At 30.0% G+C, this 18,968-nt stretch overlaps 4 protein-coding genes across 6 annotated transcripts; 1 reads left to right on the forward strand and 3 right to left on the reverse strand.

The window, feature by feature from the left end:
• Window positions 1–2,870: 2,870 nt before the first annotated feature.
• Window positions 2,871–5,382, reverse strand: LOC122522414 (NADH-ubiquinone oxidoreductase 49 kDa subunit). The gene is made up of 4 exons (XM_043643502.1): window positions 5,247–5,382; window positions 4,621–5,048; window positions 4,052–4,523; window positions 2,871–3,970 (listed from the first exon to the last, which is right to left on the reverse strand). Exons 1-4 carry the CDS (start codon window positions 5,345–5,347, stop codon window positions 3,565–3,567), a joined length of 1,407 nt encoding a protein of 468 aa, XP_043499437.1. The 5' UTR covers window positions 5,348–5,382; the 3' UTR covers window positions 2,871–3,564.
• LOC122522415 (NADH-quinone oxidoreductase subunit D-like) lies at window positions 5,293–8,818 on the reverse strand. Of its 2 annotated transcripts, XM_043643504.1 has the most exons (6): window positions 8,770–8,818; window positions 7,465–8,707; window positions 6,965–7,383; window positions 6,404–6,875; window positions 5,895–6,321; window positions 5,293–5,381 (listed from the first exon to the last, which is right to left on the reverse strand). In XM_043643504.1, exons 2-5 carry the CDS (start codon window positions 7,542–7,544, stop codon window positions 5,916–5,918), a joined length of 1,377 nt encoding a protein of 458 aa, XP_043499439.1. In that variant the 5' UTR covers window positions 7,545–8,707; window positions 8,770–8,818; the 3' UTR covers window positions 5,293–5,381; window positions 5,895–5,915. The 2 variants fall into 2 exon arrangements, with proteins under 2 accessions (XP_043499439.1, XP_043499438.1); XM_043643503.1 differs by lacking the exon at window positions 8,770–8,818 and having other exon boundaries at window positions 5,342–5,420; window positions 7,465–8,662.
• LOC122521998 lies at window positions 7,966–9,024 on the forward strand. The gene is made up of 2 exons (XM_043642758.1): window positions 7,966–8,514; window positions 8,605–9,024. Exons 1-2 carry the CDS (start codon window positions 7,966–7,968, stop codon window positions 9,022–9,024), a joined length of 969 nt encoding a protein of 322 aa, XP_043498693.1.
• Window positions 9,025–12,404: 3,380 nt separating this feature from the next.
• LOC122522413 (ankyrin-1-like) lies at window positions 12,405–17,628 on the reverse strand. Of its 2 annotated transcripts, none has more exons than XM_043643501.1 (5): window positions 17,521–17,628; window positions 14,415–14,758; window positions 13,707–13,947; window positions 13,391–13,634; window positions 12,405–13,124 (listed from the first exon to the last, which is right to left on the reverse strand). In XM_043643501.1, the coding sequence occupies exons 1-5, from the start codon at window positions 17,545–17,547 to the stop codon at window positions 12,610–12,612; spliced, it is 1,371 nt and encodes a 456-aa protein (XP_043499436.1). In that variant the 5' UTR covers window positions 17,548–17,628; the 3' UTR covers window positions 12,405–12,609. The 2 variants fall into 2 exon arrangements, with proteins under 2 accessions (XP_043499436.1, XP_043499435.1); XM_043643500.1 differs by having other exon boundaries at window positions 12,405–13,163; window positions 17,521–17,627.
• Window positions 17,629–18,968: the final 1,340 nt, after the last annotated feature.

Genomic DNA, 18,968 nt, shown 5'->3' on the forward strand with positions numbered 1-18,968 from the left:
GATGATTTTTAGAAGCGAATTTTATAAGAAAATTACGTTTTTCAATTTGTGCTTTTTTTTTCTTCTTTTTCTTCTTCTTTTCTGTTTGTTTGAGGTAAACAAGTTTTTAATTGAACAATCAATCGTAAAAAATGTACAAAAAATAAAGGAAAATACGCTGAATCAAATAAATCGTAAATTTTTTGTAAAGCGTCATCGTTAATAAAGGTCAAGAATGGATAGAAGTTTTACTTTTTTTTTTAAACGTAAATTTACATCTTATTCGTTGTTAAACATTTGCAATGTAATTTTCTTAAATGGAAAAAAAACGTATTGAAAGAAGAAATAAAAGGAGTTATTTTATCCAACTCATCGTAATATTTTATATCATTAAACTAACGATTGTACGTATACGTAGTATGTATATTTTTATTCTATTTTTTTCTTATTTTTACAATAACAATTATCGTCTCGATGTGTCATTAATGTCAAATTTTTTTCTTACCATTCATTCACTCAATTATTATTCCGACTGTAAATAATATTTCTTGGAATCTACCAATCGTAAAAAATCGATTATAATTTATTATGAAAAAAAAAAATAAACATTAAAACAAAAGATAAGATACATAATAATTGTTTCAATTTGTGAAAATTATTTAATTTTAAATTAAAATTAACTTTAAGAATATTTTAACGACAGACAAATGGTTCGATCAATAAAATATCGATTTTCGTCGACTTAAAAAAATTCTTATCACTTTCGTACCTTGTCAACGATAACTTTTGTGAAATATTTAAAAAATTTAATTTGTCGTTGGATAATTTTGTTATTAATAACAAATGTTGGAAAAGAAAGAAAACATTGTTTAAAGAAAGAATATACAAGCGTAAGAAAATACGAGAACTGATGGATTATATCGTTCAAAATGGATTACCAGAACGAAATATCATCGTCGAGGTCACCCGGTATAGTAACGTGTAAGTCATTGATTTCTTTTACTGGTCTGAAGACTCAAACCCGATTGGCATACCTCGACATAAAATGGTTTACCTTGTATAAACCTTGAAATTAAAAAGGGAAGAAAAATGTAAACGATTAATAAAAAGAAATATAATAAGAAATATAACAAAAACAACTCAATGATAAAATTACCTGTACATTAAATCAAACGTAAAGAGCTTCTTTCCATCGTAATGATTAGGAAGGAAAATAAAACAAAAAATAAAAACAAAAAAAGATGAGGACAAATTTAAATTAATAAACAATTACAATAAACAATTCAATTGGATCTACTTAAGACATAAAAACGACTATTAATAAATAATATTATTGAAATAAAATATATCGAGATGAAAAGAAATCATTCTATTTTGTTATCATCTTTGACCTAATAAGAAATGTAATAAAAAAAGTAAAAATAAGAAAAAAAGAAACCGGAACGAAAAATTCGTTCGATAAAAGATTAATATTATGAAAAAATATTACAATTACAAATGAGTATTACAACATCAATTGACAGTTTAAGTTATCGTGACTATTAAAATACTAATTTAATTAATATTTTATAAAATTAATTTATTAACTTATAACATTTTTTTTAATAGATATCTTTTAATAGAATATCTTTTATTTTAATTTCTTTTGTTATTTCGTAAAAAGAAAGAATTTTCAAACAATGCCATTTTTTTTTGGGTCTCTGTTCCTTCGATAGTACATAATTGTATCACACGTAACAATTCGATTAAACTATTATTTAAATACGTTTTTGTATTATTTTTATAGTAACATATATTATTTTTAATAATAGTAGTAAGTACGTTAAATGAGGAACGTAAAAATAATGAAAAATATTAGTGAGAACGACCCACTTTCTTTATTATTATATTACATTTAATTAAAAGAATCTTTCACCAAGTTAAAATGTTAACCGCAAAGTATATTTCTAAACGATGCTGCAATAACACTCAACGAATTAACATAATTCTTGTAGTGATTTTATAATGGAAATAAAACAAACGAGAATGTTGCATAAGAAATAGAATACTTGAAATGAATTATGTTATTTATGTTATATTAAATATATTTCATAAAACATTCTCTTATAACGCGACGGTTAAAAATTAAAATTAACTGAAATATTACACCACATACAAAAATATATATTATATACATAAGGAAGTGAAATAAAAATAAATTAGAAGTAGTGTATTTAGAATAATGATGTAATATTATAATAATAATAATAATAATAATAATAATATTAAGTCGACTATTATATAAAAAATACACTATACACTATATGGAACCATGCAATCGAATTTGTAACTGGTTATTTAAAATCATTAATGTTATTCGTGTCAATATCATTGATGTTGTAAATGCGATTTCCTCTACATCGTAAAACCGTATTAAAGACCACCATGTAGTAGACTTAGACGAGATTCGAATGTCAAATGTTACTAGTTCACGAAATTCATGTCAAGTATTACAACGCTTACTATGTAAATATTATTTTAACTTATTTTGTAAGAAAGAAAGAAATACAATTAAAATATAAAAAATCAAATAAATATATTAAATAAAAAGGATATTATTATAAGAATTTTATTTCCTATTATTAAGTTTTATTCTTGTAACGATCATCGAAGTTCAAAACGTTCACAATATAACGCAAGATTATTGTGCAAGATTAAGGAACGTAGCCGAAATTAAAATGCTGACCACGTAGTGGCTGCTCCTTACCAATGCCATTCGTGTTATGACCACCATTGTTGTTGTTGTTGTTGTTGTTGCTGTTGTTGTTATTGTCCCTTCGTTGATTTTTATAAAAAATTTATTTCATATCAAATATGTAGCTCGAATTTTATGGATACATTTAAACAAGAAATTAATTATAAAATCGAAATATTTTATTCGTGTAAAACAAACGCGACAAATTTTGATTCCACGTCGTATAAGGATCGGTGAAAATTTTCAAACGTCACACGTTTTCGTTATAGATCGGTCACGTAAGCCATAGATTTAAAATTTTTTCCCATTACGAACGTACATATAAATAAGAAGTTTCGTATTTTCGTATAGCTTGTTTCTTTAACAGCATTAACGTGAAACGCATATATACATACAATTTTAATCATCTTATCTTGAAATATAACTCGTTCAGTATTTCTGTTTATTTCATTGTATGAAATTACAAGAAATCATAATAAATATTTATTATATTTAAGAACTTGTTAAATTTCTGTATCATTTCTTTACTCATTTATATAATAATGCTGTTAAGAAACAAAATTATTAAAGGACAATTATAAATATTAAATGTTTAATAATACAATCAAGACAAAGAAGACTTACTAAACCAAAAGGATATAAATAAAATCTATTTATATGTTTAATATATATGTGTACTAATAAATGATCTTGTAAAAATGATCTACAATAAAATATTTATCACTTATGTTTGTGTTTACGCGTGGTAAAATACTTTTTATTTATTATTACCACATGATTAATGAGCTTTCTCATTAACACAGTAATTATAATAAGTTTAGTTACCTACCTACTACTAAATGATCAACATTTTATCTATCAATTTCACCAAATACTACATCCAAAGTACCAATAATAGCAACAATATCGGCAAGCATATGACCTGGTCCAATATGTTTCAAACAAGCTAAGTGTGCAAATCCAGGAGCCTTGATTTTACACCTGTATGGTTTACTACTACCATCGCTGACAAGATAAACTCCAAATTCACCCTTGGGTGCTTCAATAGCTGTATACGTAGCACCAGGTGGTACCTGGAAGCCTTGCGTGAATAATTTAAAATGATGAATTAGAGCCTCCATACTAGTTTTCATTTCTTCTCTACGAGGTGGAACAATTTTTGCATCGTCGCATCTCACTTCACCTGCTGGCATCTTATTTAAACATTGCTCAATTATTCTAAGAGATTGACGCATTTCTTCAACACGTATGAGATACCTAGTTTGAAATAAAAATTATTTGATAAATATACAAAAATCACTCAAATGGATTTAGATTTATTTAACTATTATACATTACCTGTCGTAACAATCCCCATTAATGCCAACAGGAACATCAAAATCCACTAAATCGTATGCATCATATGGTGCTACTTTTCTTAAATCCCATTTAATTCCAGATCCTCTTAACATTACTCCGCTGAAGCCCATATTTAATGCATCTTTCGCTGAAACTATACCAATATCCTTAGTACGTTGAATCCATATTCTGTTATCTGTCAACATGTCTTCAACTTCATCGAGTCTTTCTCCATATTGTGAAGCCCATTCATGAATATCATCTAATAAACCTAATGGAAGATCCAAAGATACTCCGCCAGGTCGTATATAAGCGGCATGCATACGAGCTCCACTAACTCGTTCATAAAATTCCATTAATTTTTCTCGTTCTTCAAATAACCAAAAGAATGGAGTCATAGCACCAACATCCAATGCGTGGGTTCCAATTCCCATAATATGATTCAAAATACGAGTAAGTTCCGCAAATAAAACTGTAATCAAAAACATTCGTTATTAGCATATATATATATATATATGGATAGATAGAACTTTTCTATATCGTTAACTTTCTCAATATTAAACACACACCTCGAATATATTTAGCACGTATAGGTACATCTATATTTAATAGTTTCTCAATTGCTAAAGAGAAACATTGTTCGTTACACATCATGGAAACATAATCCAAGCGATCAAAGTAAGGTAACGCTTGCATGTAGGTTTTATATTCTATAAGCTTTTCTGTAGCACGATGCAAAAGACCAATATGTGGATCGGCTCTAAGAACAAGTTCTCCCTCTAATTCTAATATCAAACGTAATACTCCATGAGCAGCAGGGTGTTGAGGTCCAAAATTAATTTGTACATTTTTTAATCTTTCATGTGACTTTTGTTCCAAATCAGGGTATCCATCTGGAAATGGCCAATTTACAGGATCAACTGGTATAGCCTTCGGAGCATCTGTTTTTGAGAAATACTCTGGATCTGGTACCCAAGCATGAGCACATCGACGTTGTCTAGAAACAATTGTTTTATTATTATATATTGTTCTAGTAACATCAACTAAAAAGTTAAACACAAAATATATATACACACACACACATATATATATATATAAATAAAATAAGTAGTGTTATGTAAACATATTATAATAAATTGTATTACATTAACCTACAAATAAAAAAAAAAAAGAAACGAGGCTTTGTAAAACTTACGTAGCATGATATACTTGAGCTCCATTTCGCACAAAAAATGTTGAATCGTTAAAAGATCTTAAAGATTTTCGTAGGACCGTCCTTAACACTCCAGCCGCCATGATGCAAAACTAGTCTAATGTAGTTGTTCTGCAACTGTCGAACATAACCGAATCTAAACGAATATAACCGAACCTAAACGAACATAGACGACATCTTCGAGCTAATTATAAGATCGATAATAATTAGATAAATACCTATATTTATTTGAAATTTTTATTAAATTCGATTACAGAATAATTTTGTATTAAAATAACTCATTAAATAATTAATATGTAAATTAACACGATATAAAAGAACGTCATTATGACTACGATAGAAAATGCAAATATAAATATTGACACTTGCAAACTCCATCACATGTTTTTATATATTTTATATATTTGCAAAGAATTATTTATTAATTTTATATAAATGATATACTGACAGAAAAGTAGCTTTATGTATTAGAGTCAACATTTATTAAATTCATCAATTAAAACTCATTAAATTATAAGAGCATCTCATTAAAGCATAGAATATCATTTGTCAAATATTTGAATATTAATCAAAAATGACTAATTTCAAATTTTAGAATACATATTTTAAAAATATAGTAGAATTACTTACTTATTATCATGATTAGTAATATCATCTATCTATGTCACCAAATACTATGTCTATGGAACCAAGAATAGCGGAAATGTCTGAGAGGAAATGACCAGGTCCCATATATTTCAATACTGCCAAATGAGGAAAGCCAGGACTTCTAAGTTTACATCTGTATGGTTTATTACTACCATCGCTAACAAGATAAACTCCAAATTCACCCTTGGGTGCTTCTATGGATGTGTACGTAGCACCTGGTGGTACACAAAATCCTTCCGAATATAATTTGAAATGATGGATAAGTGCTTCCATAGTTGTTTTCATTTCTTTCCTCCTTGGTGGTACTATTTTTACATCATCACAATTCACTTCACCAGGAGGCATTTGATTTAAGCATTGATCAATTATTCTAAGAGATTGACGCATTTCATTCATCCGAATGCAATATCTATATGATGATATGTGTAATATAAAAATACAAATCATTCTTAGAAATTAAAAACAATACAATTATAATATTACTATATTACCTATCGTAACAATCTCCATTCATACCCACAGGTACATCAAAATCAATTAATTCATATACATGATATGGTGCAACTTTTCTCAAATCCCATTCGATACCAGCTGCACGCAACATAACTCCACTGCATCCAAAATTTAATGCATCTTTAGCTGTAATTCTACCGATGTCCTTCAAGCGTTGTTTAAAAATCCGATTCTCTGTCAATAAATCTTCTACTTCGTCAAGTCTTTCTGAATAAACACTAGCCCATTGATGAATATCATCTAATAAACCCAAAGGTATATCTAAAGCGACACCACCTGGGCGCACATATGCTCCAAACATACGTGCACCGCTAACTCTTTCAAAAAATTCCATTATTTTTTCACGCTCTTCGAATAACCAGAAAAGAGGAGTTATCCCTCCTACATCGATTGCTTGCGTTGAAACTGACATAATATGACTAAAAATTCGCGTTATTTCTCCAATAAGTACTGTAATAAAAAAAAAATAGTAATTTACAGTTTTTTCCATGTATTTATAAAATTAGACTGTATCAATTAATGAATAAATTAATATCAACCTCTAATGTATTTGGCACGTATTGGTACATCTATGTTCAACAGCTTTTCTACAGCTAAACTATAACATTGTTCGTTGCACATCGATGATATATAATCCAAACGATCAAAATAAGGTAAATTTTGCAAATACGTTTTATGCTCCATTAATTTCTCTGTACCACGATGTAAAAGTCCAATATGTGGATCAGCTTTAAGGACAATTTCACCTTCCAATTCTAATATCAAACGTAAAGCTCCATGAGCAGAAGGATGCTGAGGACCAAAATTAATTTGTACATTTTTTATTTTTTCACGTGGCTTTTGATCCAAATAAGGGTATCCATCTGGAAATGGCCAATTTACAGGATCAACCGGTATAGCCTTCGGAGCATCTGTTTTTGAGAAATACTCTGGATCTGGCACCCATTTGTGGGCACGGCTATACAGTATATGTACATATACATATAAAATATAAGAAGAATATCACAACAAAAAGCAAGATTATTTCGAAAATACTTACTTACGAAAATATTTGCTAACACTATTTCGAGAAATACACACAATTTCTTTAGACATTGCAACAGATTTTCTAATAATCATTGTAAGTATGTACAAAACTTTCGACAATAATAATAATTTGATTGCTAAGATATAAATATAACATAAACAAAATCATTACAAAAACAAATTAGAAACTAAGAAAACAAATAAGACGCGTAAAAATCGCGAAATCAAATTTTATCCAATCTCGATTTAACGCGAGATTTGTCTATATCGATTTACACGTAATCGATTAATTTTGTTTAAAATAATAACATTGAAAGCCGATCAACTCGGTTTCTATGGGGATACTCCGATATTGTTTGGAGTTGTGTTATTTAATGTTCTATGCTAACGCAAATTCTTTATTTCTCCGAGTAAAAAAACTCAAAACAAGGAGCATCCAATATTGTTTATTTCAATCGATAAAGTGTTTAAAAAATAAATCAAGAACTTAAAAAAAAACCTAAAAGTAAAAGCAATGTCCGTAACAAATGGAATTCCAAGCACCGGTGTGACCGCGCAAGAAGGAATACCAGAATGGGATCAAAATAATACAACAACATTGATACAAATGTACAAAGAAAGAAAATGTCTTTGGGATACGAGCCACGAATTTTACAAAAATCGACGTTTCCGTCGCGAGGCACTTACAGAAATGGCGAATCATTTCAATTGTTCTTTGGCGGATGTTGAAAAAAAATTATACATGCTTCGTAGTTCATTTCGCAAGGAATATCGTAGATGGAATTATGCCAAGTTAAACGCAGGACAGAACACGTTTCTAGTTAGAAAACCACAATGGTTCGCATTGGATTTATTAATGTTCCTTAAGGATGACGTTGCTAAAAAATCATTGACACCGATAAATCCAGCAGTTAACGTGGAAAACTGTACTCAACAACAGCAGCAACATGCCAGTCAACAAAATCAACAACAATTTCATCAAGATCATACGAAATCGCATCAAGAAACTCATCAACAACAAAAGCATCAACAATCTCAAAGGGATTTGGATATAAGCGTACCGGTAACAATAATCTTTTATATTTAAAACAATTAACATTTCTTTATAATAATATTCTTACGTCACCTGTTTTTTTTCCCATCCCAATTACAGGAAATTCAAAATGTTTTTTATTACGACAGCGAGAATAGTACTTTAACACCATTGGAACCGGGCGAAGTTACTTTGGATTACAATTTACAATCAATACAAGGTTCTGAAAAAAAACAATCGCCTGGTAGAATATTAAAAAGAAATTCCAACATTGAATCAAATCACCTCGATGCATCATCCAATAGCAGCAAGCGTCAAAAATGTAAAGATCCGGATGATACGCGATTACGATTAATAAAAGCATCAACGATAGACGGTGTTCAAGAGAAAGACACTTTTACTGCGTTCGGCAATTTTGTCGCAGAAGAATTGCGAAATATTAAAGATAGCAGTCAGATGCAGCTAGCCAAATTACGAATTCATCAAATACTCTTCGATGCTACCCGTAATTCTCTAAAAGTTCCAATACCAAGATTGTAAAGTTTTAAGTAATTTTTAACACGATTTAAAAATACATATTATCAATTTAATTTAATTTTCATAAAATAAATAAATAAGAAATACACTATATATATCTCTAATGTATATCTAATGCTCTTTAAAAACTGCATTATACACACAGAGACCAAGGATCACGGCCTTGATCATCCTTCACATTCGTATTTTATTTGCAAAGGACAAAGACGATTATTGTCATTTCAAGTTCAAATTTCTTCACGGGCAAAAACGATTGCCAAAAGTTTGACGTAAGTGACGGTATTGAGGTTGCTATTTCGAGGATAGAAATACGATGGTATCATCGTCGTTCTTAACCGGCCAACATTCTACGCATCCTAATCCCGTGGCTCGAAATATTCGATTGGAAAGTATGGTTGTTGTTCAATCAATTCTTTCAAAGTTCTCCACGGGATAGGAACCAAATATCAGTGCTTTGTATCTTATCTGTTTTTTCGCGTTCCGTTATCTTTTTATTTTACTTTATTTTTTTTTTATTTTTTCATTTTAATTTCCTTTCCTTTTCTTTCAACGAAATAGAAAAGAAAAAGCGAAAGTTCTTTTTTTCTTTTTTTTTTTACATTATTTTCTTTATTTATCAATAACACTGTATGGGTGTATCTCTGTATGTGCACGCACGTGTACTAACTTCTTCTTCTTCTTCTTCGTGTACAAAGATACAAAATTAAATATCTCTTAACGTATGAAATTCTTAGATATCTTTAACATATTTTGTTTCTTTCCTCCCCTTCCCCCTTTTTTTCTTTATACAATATATATATATATCGTTGTCATCGTTGTTTAAAACGATATTAACAATAATAATAATATCTAATAAAGATTTGATCGATCTCGAAAAAAAAACACCGACCTTCGAGATTATCTTGTACGAAACGAACTATAATAATACTAGAGTTAATCGGTAAAACTTAGATTATATAACAACAACAAAAAATAGAGTAATAGTTTTGCAAAAAAGTACCGAATCAACTCCTGAACTCTTATAACGCACGTATAATACTTCATATTCTAACTATCGCGTTCTTCATTATGATTCGTCATATACACGAATCAGGTAAATTCAAAGACGCACGAAATACACGTGCACGTGGAGATCTCACGACAGTGATAAAAACTTTATTAATTTTGGTTAAAGAAAGAGTTAAAATGTTCATTTTTTTTTTCTTTTTATCGATTTTCATTTTGATTTCATTCAGCTTTCGTGCCAAAATTGCTAATGAAAAAAAAAAAAAAGAAAATAAATGAAATACTATGCAATGATAAATACAAAGATCGATAAAATACGAAGATATTCGTTGAAAATAATTTTACGAAATGAGAGTAGCTTAACAAATATAATTGTTGTTTTATGTTTTGGATGGAGCAACAACAACAACGATTAAGTTGTTGTTGTTGTTGCTCCATCCCCAACCCCTCTCCGCGCTTCCAATAACGAATTAAAAATGACCAAAAAAAAAAAGGCTAATGAAAATCGTAAAGAAGATATCGATGTAACTTTTCCTTCTTCTTCCTCTTTTTATTAGGACTTCGTCGTCCTGTTATAATAGCTTTTTTTTATTGCTATATTTCTAGGAGCGATTTATTGTTTTTACCGAGGGTAGGTTGCTAGCCTCACCCCTCGAACCCTCTCCCCTTTTTTATCTGGGCTTGGGACCAGCTCTAGATGTTAATTAGGCAGAGATCTTGGCGTCAACGGCACACCGGTTTTCTCAAGCGGTTCACACCCATCCAAGTACTAATCGTACTCAGGGTTGCTTGACTTAATTGATCGAGCAGAAACTAGTGCTGTCACCGCACCGTGGCCATTGACACATGTAAAATATAATAATAATAATTATTATTATTATTTAATTCAAAAATATATAATGATATAATATATAATTTGAATTTATATTTTTGAATTTGAATTATAATTATATAAAAAATATTATGAGAAACAATATAGTGCTAAAAATATGCATGCTGTGGTCAATGCCTTTACAGCAGCGGATGAAGAAGGAAAAGTTTTTGATAATATTTATTTAGCGGATATGAAAGAAGGTCATGGCTTGTCTGTAGTTTGATCGTTTATCTGTATTACAAATGAAAAATTCTCTTTGCAAACCACACTTGAAATCACCTTATCCAGCCGAAACACAATTTCAACCATTATATTGTACCGAAGAAGAAATAAAAACAGGTTCAGTTTCTGATGATGTTTTTAATGATAGTCTAAGTCAAATTCTCCTTCCTGAACAAAAAACCAAAAAAAGAGATAGAACACAAGGTAATCAATTGAAAAGCCCAAATTTAAGAATCTTGAACAGAACGATAGGGTGTCAGAGCAAACAAAATGGTTTTTGAAATTTAATTGAATGAGTTTGTGGATTCATATATTGAATTATGGATTGGTTACAAATAAAGATTGTGCAAAAAAATGAAATTGAAATATATATCAGAACAAACTCATAAGAGTTATATTCAAAATATTATTAAAGAAAAGGAAAAAATACAAGAGATTTTATCTAAACGAATCTTTCATTTCATTGAAACAAAAATAGGATCAAGTATTAAATGAATTTAGTAATTTATCTACTGTCACTAACGATATTAAATATAAAGATATAGAACAGTTGCAAACTAAGAAAAACATTCTTCAAAAAATGTTCAATGAATATGATTATTAATCATTTTCAAAATATTATATCCATAACTGATTTTATGTGGAAGAAATTTTTTAACATGGAGCAGAAATGAATGAACACTTATTTGCAGTATTTAAATGGTAATAAAGAAAGTTCCACTATTGAATGTAATATAGAAGAAAATGATGTCAAAGAGGAAGAAATAATCAAAGGAGAATTAGAAAACATCAGTAATATATGCAATGATATTACTAAATCTGAAAAAGAGATAGAAGCTTTTAAACATTCAATTAGTTCATATAAAAAGAATTGTGTAGCTGGGCAAGTTAAACAAACTGTTAATGATAAAAAACTGCAAGTACAGATCGATCAGTTAGTGAAAGAGAAAAAAGAAATGAAGAATAAATTAGATATGATGAGAGTAGGGATGCAAAATTAGAAAGAACATTGGAAGAAGTTAGAACCGAAAATAAAAAGAATAAAGAAGTAACACATCTTAAATCTCAATCAATTGATTTAAATGATCTGAGGAAGCAAGTGACACAGTTGAAACAAGACACTTTATTGTTACAAGAAGAAAGAGATAAATTACATAAAGAATTACAAGAGCAGGCTAAAAATAAAATATCTGAAACTCAATTAAAAGAGATTCATAATAAATATGAAATGAAATTAGAAGAAATGAAGCCAAAAATGAAAATAGCTTATAATGAGCAAATGATGAAATTGAAAAAAGAACAAGAAAAAATTATAGAACTTAAAGTAGAACAATTGTAATTAAAATTGGAGCAACAGTGTCAGAAGCATAAAGAGGAAATTAAATGAATATAAGACCCATGTCAATGAATTAAATTCACAGTTTTGGAATGTCGGAGAAAGATCGCCTCCAATAACGAATTAAAAATGATCAAAAAAAAAAAAAAGACTAATGAAAATCGTAAAGAAGATATCGATGTAACGATTGGGGTAATTGAAGATTCCATACGATTTTTGGTAATTTCGTGCCGCATAATCTGCGAACTATGAGCCTAGCTTGATGGGTCAATGGTAAAGGTGTTCTCGCAGCTTCCATTACCAGAGCCTTTTGCGCATCGGTCAAACTACTCGATCTTTTGATCATACAAGGATCGAAACTTTCCGCTGCTTCTAAAAGTGCTCTTAATAATCTAGGTTTATCTGCGGTATTTTGCAGTGAATTTAATATACCGTGTGGATCACGAAATTGAGTCTTTATGACAACTCTGGCACCGTATTTTAGCAAAAGTGCGACAACTTCGACAGATGGATTTTCGTTGGATGCCACGTATTCCGCTAAAACTGGACGCAATGAAAAACCTTCGTCGCTGCGTATTACGAGATTAGGATCAGCGCCACGTTCCAACAACATTTGAAGAATTTGTAATCTATTGGGTATGTTGTCCGCACAGGCGACGTGAAGGGCTGATCCGATGATCGGAGATGTTGCATTAACGTCAGCACCTAAAATAAATATTATTTTTATTTATCTACAAACACAAACAATAATATATTTTTGTATATTTATTAAACTGTTATACGCTAACCAACGTAACTGTATATCTTATAATTAGGATAAATTATACGTACGTTATATATCACATCGATATGATATAAAAGAAGAAAAAAATATTGTTGTTAGAATTGTTTAGATATTATTAATAAAAATCATAAAGATTGACGACACTTACCGGACTCTAATAACATCTCAACGATCGAAGGATCACCCTTGAGTATAGCTAAATCTAATGCGGTCGGTTTTTGATAATCAGGTCCAAGAGATAACCTTGCACCCTGTTTCAACAAAAGATTGATGACCGCTGGATCACCACCAAGTATCGCATAATGCAGAACCGTTCGATAATCGTGCCTCGAATCGGCCATGGAATTAACATCCGCTCCGTAACTCAACAACAGTAATACCGTAGCAACACCCTGATAATAATAATAAAATTTCAAAATAATAATTATAATTATTTGATTATAGATCATTTATATATTTCTTACTTGGGGTGATCTTGCTGCTTTCATTAGAGGAGTTAATCCAGCACGATCCCTCATATTGGGTTGAGCACCAAAGGCCAATAAAAGTTCCATACACTCCAGATCCAAGGGTGATACCAAATTAATCTCAGAACCGAAGAAATATCTCTTGTTTGGATTTGCGCCAGCTTCCAACAAAGTCCTAGCCACTTCTACATGACGATTTCTCAAGGCTAATCGTAACGGCTCGTCGCACATCATAGTCCTATGGGATAACGACACATATATGTAAAACAATAAGGAGGACAGTTTTAAAAGAGAGTCAATACATATGATATTATTTTTACAATCATATTATTCAATCGTTAACGCGACGATTGATCGATACGAGACCCGATATTGGCTTACGATCAATGAATTCCATCGTAACAAATATATCGATCTATATTAAATATAACCGAACCGTATAGTTTATCGTTAGAAGTAGTTTATATTGTTAGAAATAAATAAATACAGATTAATAATTGAAGTAATGTATAATATTAGGGTGAATCAAAAAATTTCGCGCGTTTATTATATTGAAACTTTACTTTAAAACTGCACAATGGAATCGTTTTTGTAAAATTTACTTTGGAAATATTCATTTAAAAAGAAATTTAATATTTCTAATTATTAATATTACCAATTAATATTAATTAAATTAATTTTAAAAAAGATAGGAATTTGATTTACCTAGGAAATAATTCCCCGGTGTCTTTCCTATGATCCACCTTGGCACCATATTTTAATAGAAGCTTAACGAGATCGAGAAAACCATGTTCAGCAGCTAGATGCAATGCGGAATATCCACATTCGTCGGTTGCGTCGATATCAGCACCACGAACCAGAAGTAATTGTGCTGCGTCAATGTACCTCTGCCACACTGCATAATGTAATGGTCTTAGACCTTGGGTTACAGGCTCATTTGGCCTTGCACCGCATGCAAGAAGTATCCGAATTTCATCCAGCGGTTGTAACCTTATAATAGCGTCGGCCAGTTCCCGTTGTAACGGGTTGGTGATGCAATGCAATGGCATCTGGAAAATAATATAATATATATGGTTTTTTATTTTGGAATATTAATAAAGATAAAACGAGTGATTAGAAGATTTGACATCTTTCCTAATTCTTCTATAATGATACAATAAAAAAAAAAAGAATATATAATATAATATATAAATAATATATAATAAAACGCGTCAATTATTCGAAACGTTGTATCGCATTGAAAAATTTCTTCCCAATAAAATAACAACTCACACGTAGTGCGTATTTATTTGGTCCCATATTAAATTAGTATATTTTTCAAAGAGAAAAAGAAAAACAAACAAGATGTTTTCTTGCAGATCCACGAGAGATACGATCTATCGTGCACTGTTAAAAAGAACTGAACAGATATCTTTCTACTCTCGTTATTTAAATATATACAAGGAAGAAGTATTTTTTAGAAAGCATCCATGCACTGGTGGGGGAGGACTTTTTGAAGGTTACTGTGTAACAGTCATTGGTGGTGGTAAAAGAACCGCCCCTTGAAAGAAGAATTTTCTTCTTGAAATAGTAACTGCATTTATATATCTTTTGTGTTGTCAGTTTAAGTTCATTTTAAGGTTTGAACCTTTTTCTTTACAAATTTCTTAAGATTTTCCGATCCAACTATCTGAAGAAGAATGATCGAAAACATTCATTATAATTCTTTCTTCAAAGAGAAAGTGTATGGGACTATTTATTGTTAATCCTGTAATAAAACATTCCGAGCATAGTTATTGTAGCTTTTTGTTCAGATAAAAGTGAAATTTTTCTTTTGTACATTTAAATTTCTGGAAATATTCTTCGAGAAAAGGATTTCTTTATCTTTTGATTTTCTTTTAACGATACCAAAAAAAAAAGAAAAATATATAAATAAAGAGACAGAGGAAAAATAATTCAATCCCAATATTTTTGTTCTATGTATACTAGAATAAAAGCTAACTTTATGCATACGATCTACCTACGGTCTCTATTCTACGAATAAATTTGTCTTATTTATTTCCTCGAATCGAATAGGATGAAACAGAAAGAGAGAAAGAGAGAGAGAGAGAGAGAAAGATTCAACGAGATGATTTATTTCGATCGTAGGAGAAGAAAGAACTCTCTTTGTAGGTCGACGTGCTCGGTTAATCGATTGGACAAGCCGCCAAAACGGCTTTCAGCCCACGTGGTGTTTTAGAACATGAGGAACGAACGTGGTTCCGTTTGAAAATTCGCGGGAAAACAATGGACGTTCGTAAACGAACAAAATGGAGTCTAACGGATAAAACGCGTATATTAATAAATTAATCGAATTTTAAGAAGAAAAAAAAAGGAAACAAAAATAACAAAATATTAACATTCTTACACGAATAGGAAAATACTACTTGGTACTAAAAATTTGTGATTAATTTTGTATATACAAAGAGAATATATTTATTTACGATTAGAAGATACACATTTTGTACGCGAATATATCGTTTTCTTTGTTTTTGTTTTTTTCTTTTTTTGGTTGTTCGCGGTAAACGCACTAATAGTTAATAATATATCGTGATCTCGACACGCGTCACTATACATTGGAGCAATGAAAAATCGCCAACATCTCTCTCTTTCTCTCTTTGAGAAAGTTTGCCAAGAAGGTGGCACAATTCTGGCGATGATACCGGAAAAAGCTCATCGAATACGATGATATTCAAAAATCACGCAGTCTGCAATACGCGGGATTATGAGATTATACTCGTTTAACAGTGACTAAACAAAAACAATATTGTTTATCTTCTATTTTAATTGAAATTTTCTTTCTATGAAACAACAAATATATATCTTTTTCTAATCATTTTAAACGAGAAATAATCTTTGATATTTTTTCTTTTCTCTTTAAACGACGATACAAAAAAAAAAAGGAAAAAAGAAGAAACAACAACAAATGTTTATTGATCTCAATCAAGCCATGGGAAAACAAAATGAAACTAATGAAAAATTGTAAAGAATTGAAATAATATCTAACCGATGATGAAGATTCTTGGCTTTTTCGCAACACCGTGAATGAAGAAACCCTAACATGAGACGTAAGGAAAATCTTAGAACTTGGTGTAACCCCTCTCTCTCTCTCTCTCTCTCTCGGTTTCTATTTAAGAGTTTCGCTGCCAATTTTAACGAACGAACGTACCTTTTAAAACGATTAAAAATAATCGTAGACGTGCGCGCATGATCGCGACGCGTATCATTAAATCGGCCATTGTACATGATTGACATGATTACGTATCTCTCTCTCTTTCTCTCTCTCTCTATATATATATATATTTCTTTCTTTCTTCTTTCTCGTATAAAGTAAAAAAAAAATCACAAAAAGATAGATCTATTTGATCGAAAGATAAAATACACAAACAATTTTTCCAACATCTTCTCCAATTTCAAGATTTTCGTACATTCAATGACTAACGTAAGTGTTTATCTGTTGATGAGGTGTGTGAATCCTATTGTTTCTTCTTTATATATATATATATATACACCTTTTTGAATTTTCAAACTAAAAAGAAGAAAAATATAGTAAAAAATAGAAAAAGAGGAAAACAGAGATAGAGATAAATTAAAAAATGATCTATAATAGATTGACGGCGATGAAGATTTGAAACACCATTTAGAATAATACTTGTATATTAAATATATTTATATATGTATATGTATATGTATATATATATATATATATATATATCGTACTATCGATAGTTGTGACGTTAAAACCGGCGAACCTACAACCAACCAACCAACCCCCCTGTTATTGTTTACTCACATCGAATACGGTGCGATGCTCCAACATGTAGAATTGGTATTAGAAACTGCCTTCTTCGTCGAAAACTCGATCCTATTTAAAGCTTCGAACGGCGATTCTCGACACGAAAATAACACAAAGGGATCGTGCGAGAGCTTGCGCACCGCGGTATCGTTACTCTCTCTTTCTATCTTTTCACTGTTTCTCTTTATTTCTATCTTATACTCTCTCTCTCTCTCTCTCTTTCTCTCTCTTTCTTATATATATATAAATTTGTTTTTCTCACTTGCTCTTAAGAACAAGACGCAATTTTCGACAGCGACCGATTTGATACGAATTTGAACGATCTCACCGGATTACAAGTGGTCAACGTTTCTCCATCTACCATGACATCTTTTAAGTACTCATAATATTATCTTCAAGTAATTTCAGATAAAGTTTTACTTCTTCCTCTCTTCACATCTCTCTCACTCTCTCTTTTTCTTTTTCTTTCTTTTCTTTTTTTTTTCTTTCTCTCTTTCACTCACACTCGTTCAGCAAACCTTTCTTTATCAAACGACGACCCTCTGTTTGGTTTTCTTACGATAAACAATGCGCCTTCCATATCATTATTTTCAAATATTATGCATCGTTTTATTGTTAAATACTTCCGCGTCTCGAAATTTACTTTTTTGTATCATATTTTTCTTTTCATTTTTCCCTCATCGATTGGTCTGTATGTGTTTGTGTTCGTTGTATTGTTCTTTTTAAATAGAATTTCTATTCCGACGCGTTTAAATTTTTTCAAGATGGTTGCTGTTTTCTTTTTTTTCTTTAACAACGTGAAAAGATTCTTCTTCTTTTTGTGCTTTTTGTTTCTTTTTTTAAATATATTCAATAATCTCGACTAAAATCAATAATCTGTTTTTTTTAATAATATAAAGAGACATCATTTAACCCTTTGTTAACGCAACCTAATATTGAATTAACCCTATTAATATGATATGTTTATATACAGTTTTGTGTGTATTATATTTGTATTTGTTTAATTTTGTTTTATTTCATCTACATACATACAATTATTTGTTAATTCATTTCTTAATTCGTCAATTATATATATAAAAAAAAAAACATTGTTATAATTTTCCAAAATTAGATATTATCGCAATTTTTTCGTTACTTTTTTATTTCGTGCTTGATTTGAACTTGCCTTATTTCTTTGTTTAATAATAACAACAACAAATTTTACAAATTTAATAACAATTAAATAAATAAAAGGATAGGAATAAACTTTTGTCTTAAACGTTAAATTAATTTGAAATAAACTTTTGTTCGTTTGTTTTTTTTTGTTCTTTCAGTAAGTAAGATAGACTATAAGAGGAAACAATGAATGATTTCTACGAAATATTTGTATAAAAAAAAAGAAGTACGAAGAAACTTTGAAATTTCATTTGCCGCGGGTCTTCGTCAAGTTCTATGACCGTTTGGCT

The sequence above is a fragment of the Polistes fuscatus genome, unplaced genomic scaffold (assembly GCF_010416935.1).
Source record: "Polistes fuscatus isolate 324 unplaced genomic scaffold, CU_Pfus_HIC Scaffold5, whole genome shotgun sequence".
NCBI lineage: Eukaryota > Metazoa > Arthropoda > Insecta > Hymenoptera > Vespidae > Polistes > Polistes fuscatus.

Bases quoted from the DNA above. Each gene is read 5' to 3' on its own strand.
- LOC122522414 (XM_043643502.1), bottom strand. From the start codon at position 5,347: ATGGCGGCTGGAGTGTTAAGGACGGTCCTACGAAAATCTTTAAGATCT. The intron at 5,049-5,246 runs GTAAGTTTTACA...AATTGTTTCTAG, and splicing joins GCTCAAGTATATCATGCTAC to ACAACGTCGATGTGCTCATG. The intron at 4,524-4,620 runs GTGTGTGTTTAA...TTTTGATTACAG, and splicing joins ACGTGCTAAATATATTCGAG to TTTTATTTGCGGAACTTACT.
- LOC122522415 (XM_043643504.1), bottom strand. From the start codon at position 7,544: ATGATTATTAGAAAATCTGTTGCAATGTCTAAAGAAATTGTGTGTATT. The intron at 6,876-6,964 runs GTTGATATTAAT...TTTTTATTACAG, and splicing joins ACGTGCCAAATACATTAGAG to TACTTATTGGAGAAATAACG. The intron at 6,322-6,403 runs GTAATATAGTAA...ATCATCATATAG, and splicing joins AATGGAGATTGTTACGATAG to ATATTGCATTCGGATGAATG.
- LOC122521998 (XM_043642758.1), top strand. From the start codon at position 7,966: ATGTCCGTAACAAATGGAATTCCAAGCACCGGTGTGACCGCGCAAGAA. The intron at 8,515-8,604 runs GTAACAATAATC...TCCCAATTACAG, and splicing joins ATTTGGATATAAGCGTACCG to GAAATTCAAAATGTTTTTTA.
- LOC122522413 (XM_043643500.1), bottom strand. From the start codon at position 17,547: ATGTTGGAGCATCGCACCGTATTCGAT. The intron at 13,948-14,414 runs GTAAATCAAATT...GTTATCCCATAG, and splicing joins ACCGGGGAATTATTTCCTAG to GACTATGATGTGCGACGAGC. The intron at 13,164-13,390 runs GTAAGTGTCGTC...TATTTATTTTAG, and splicing joins TGAGATGTTATTAGAGTCCG to GTGCTGACGTTAATGCAACA.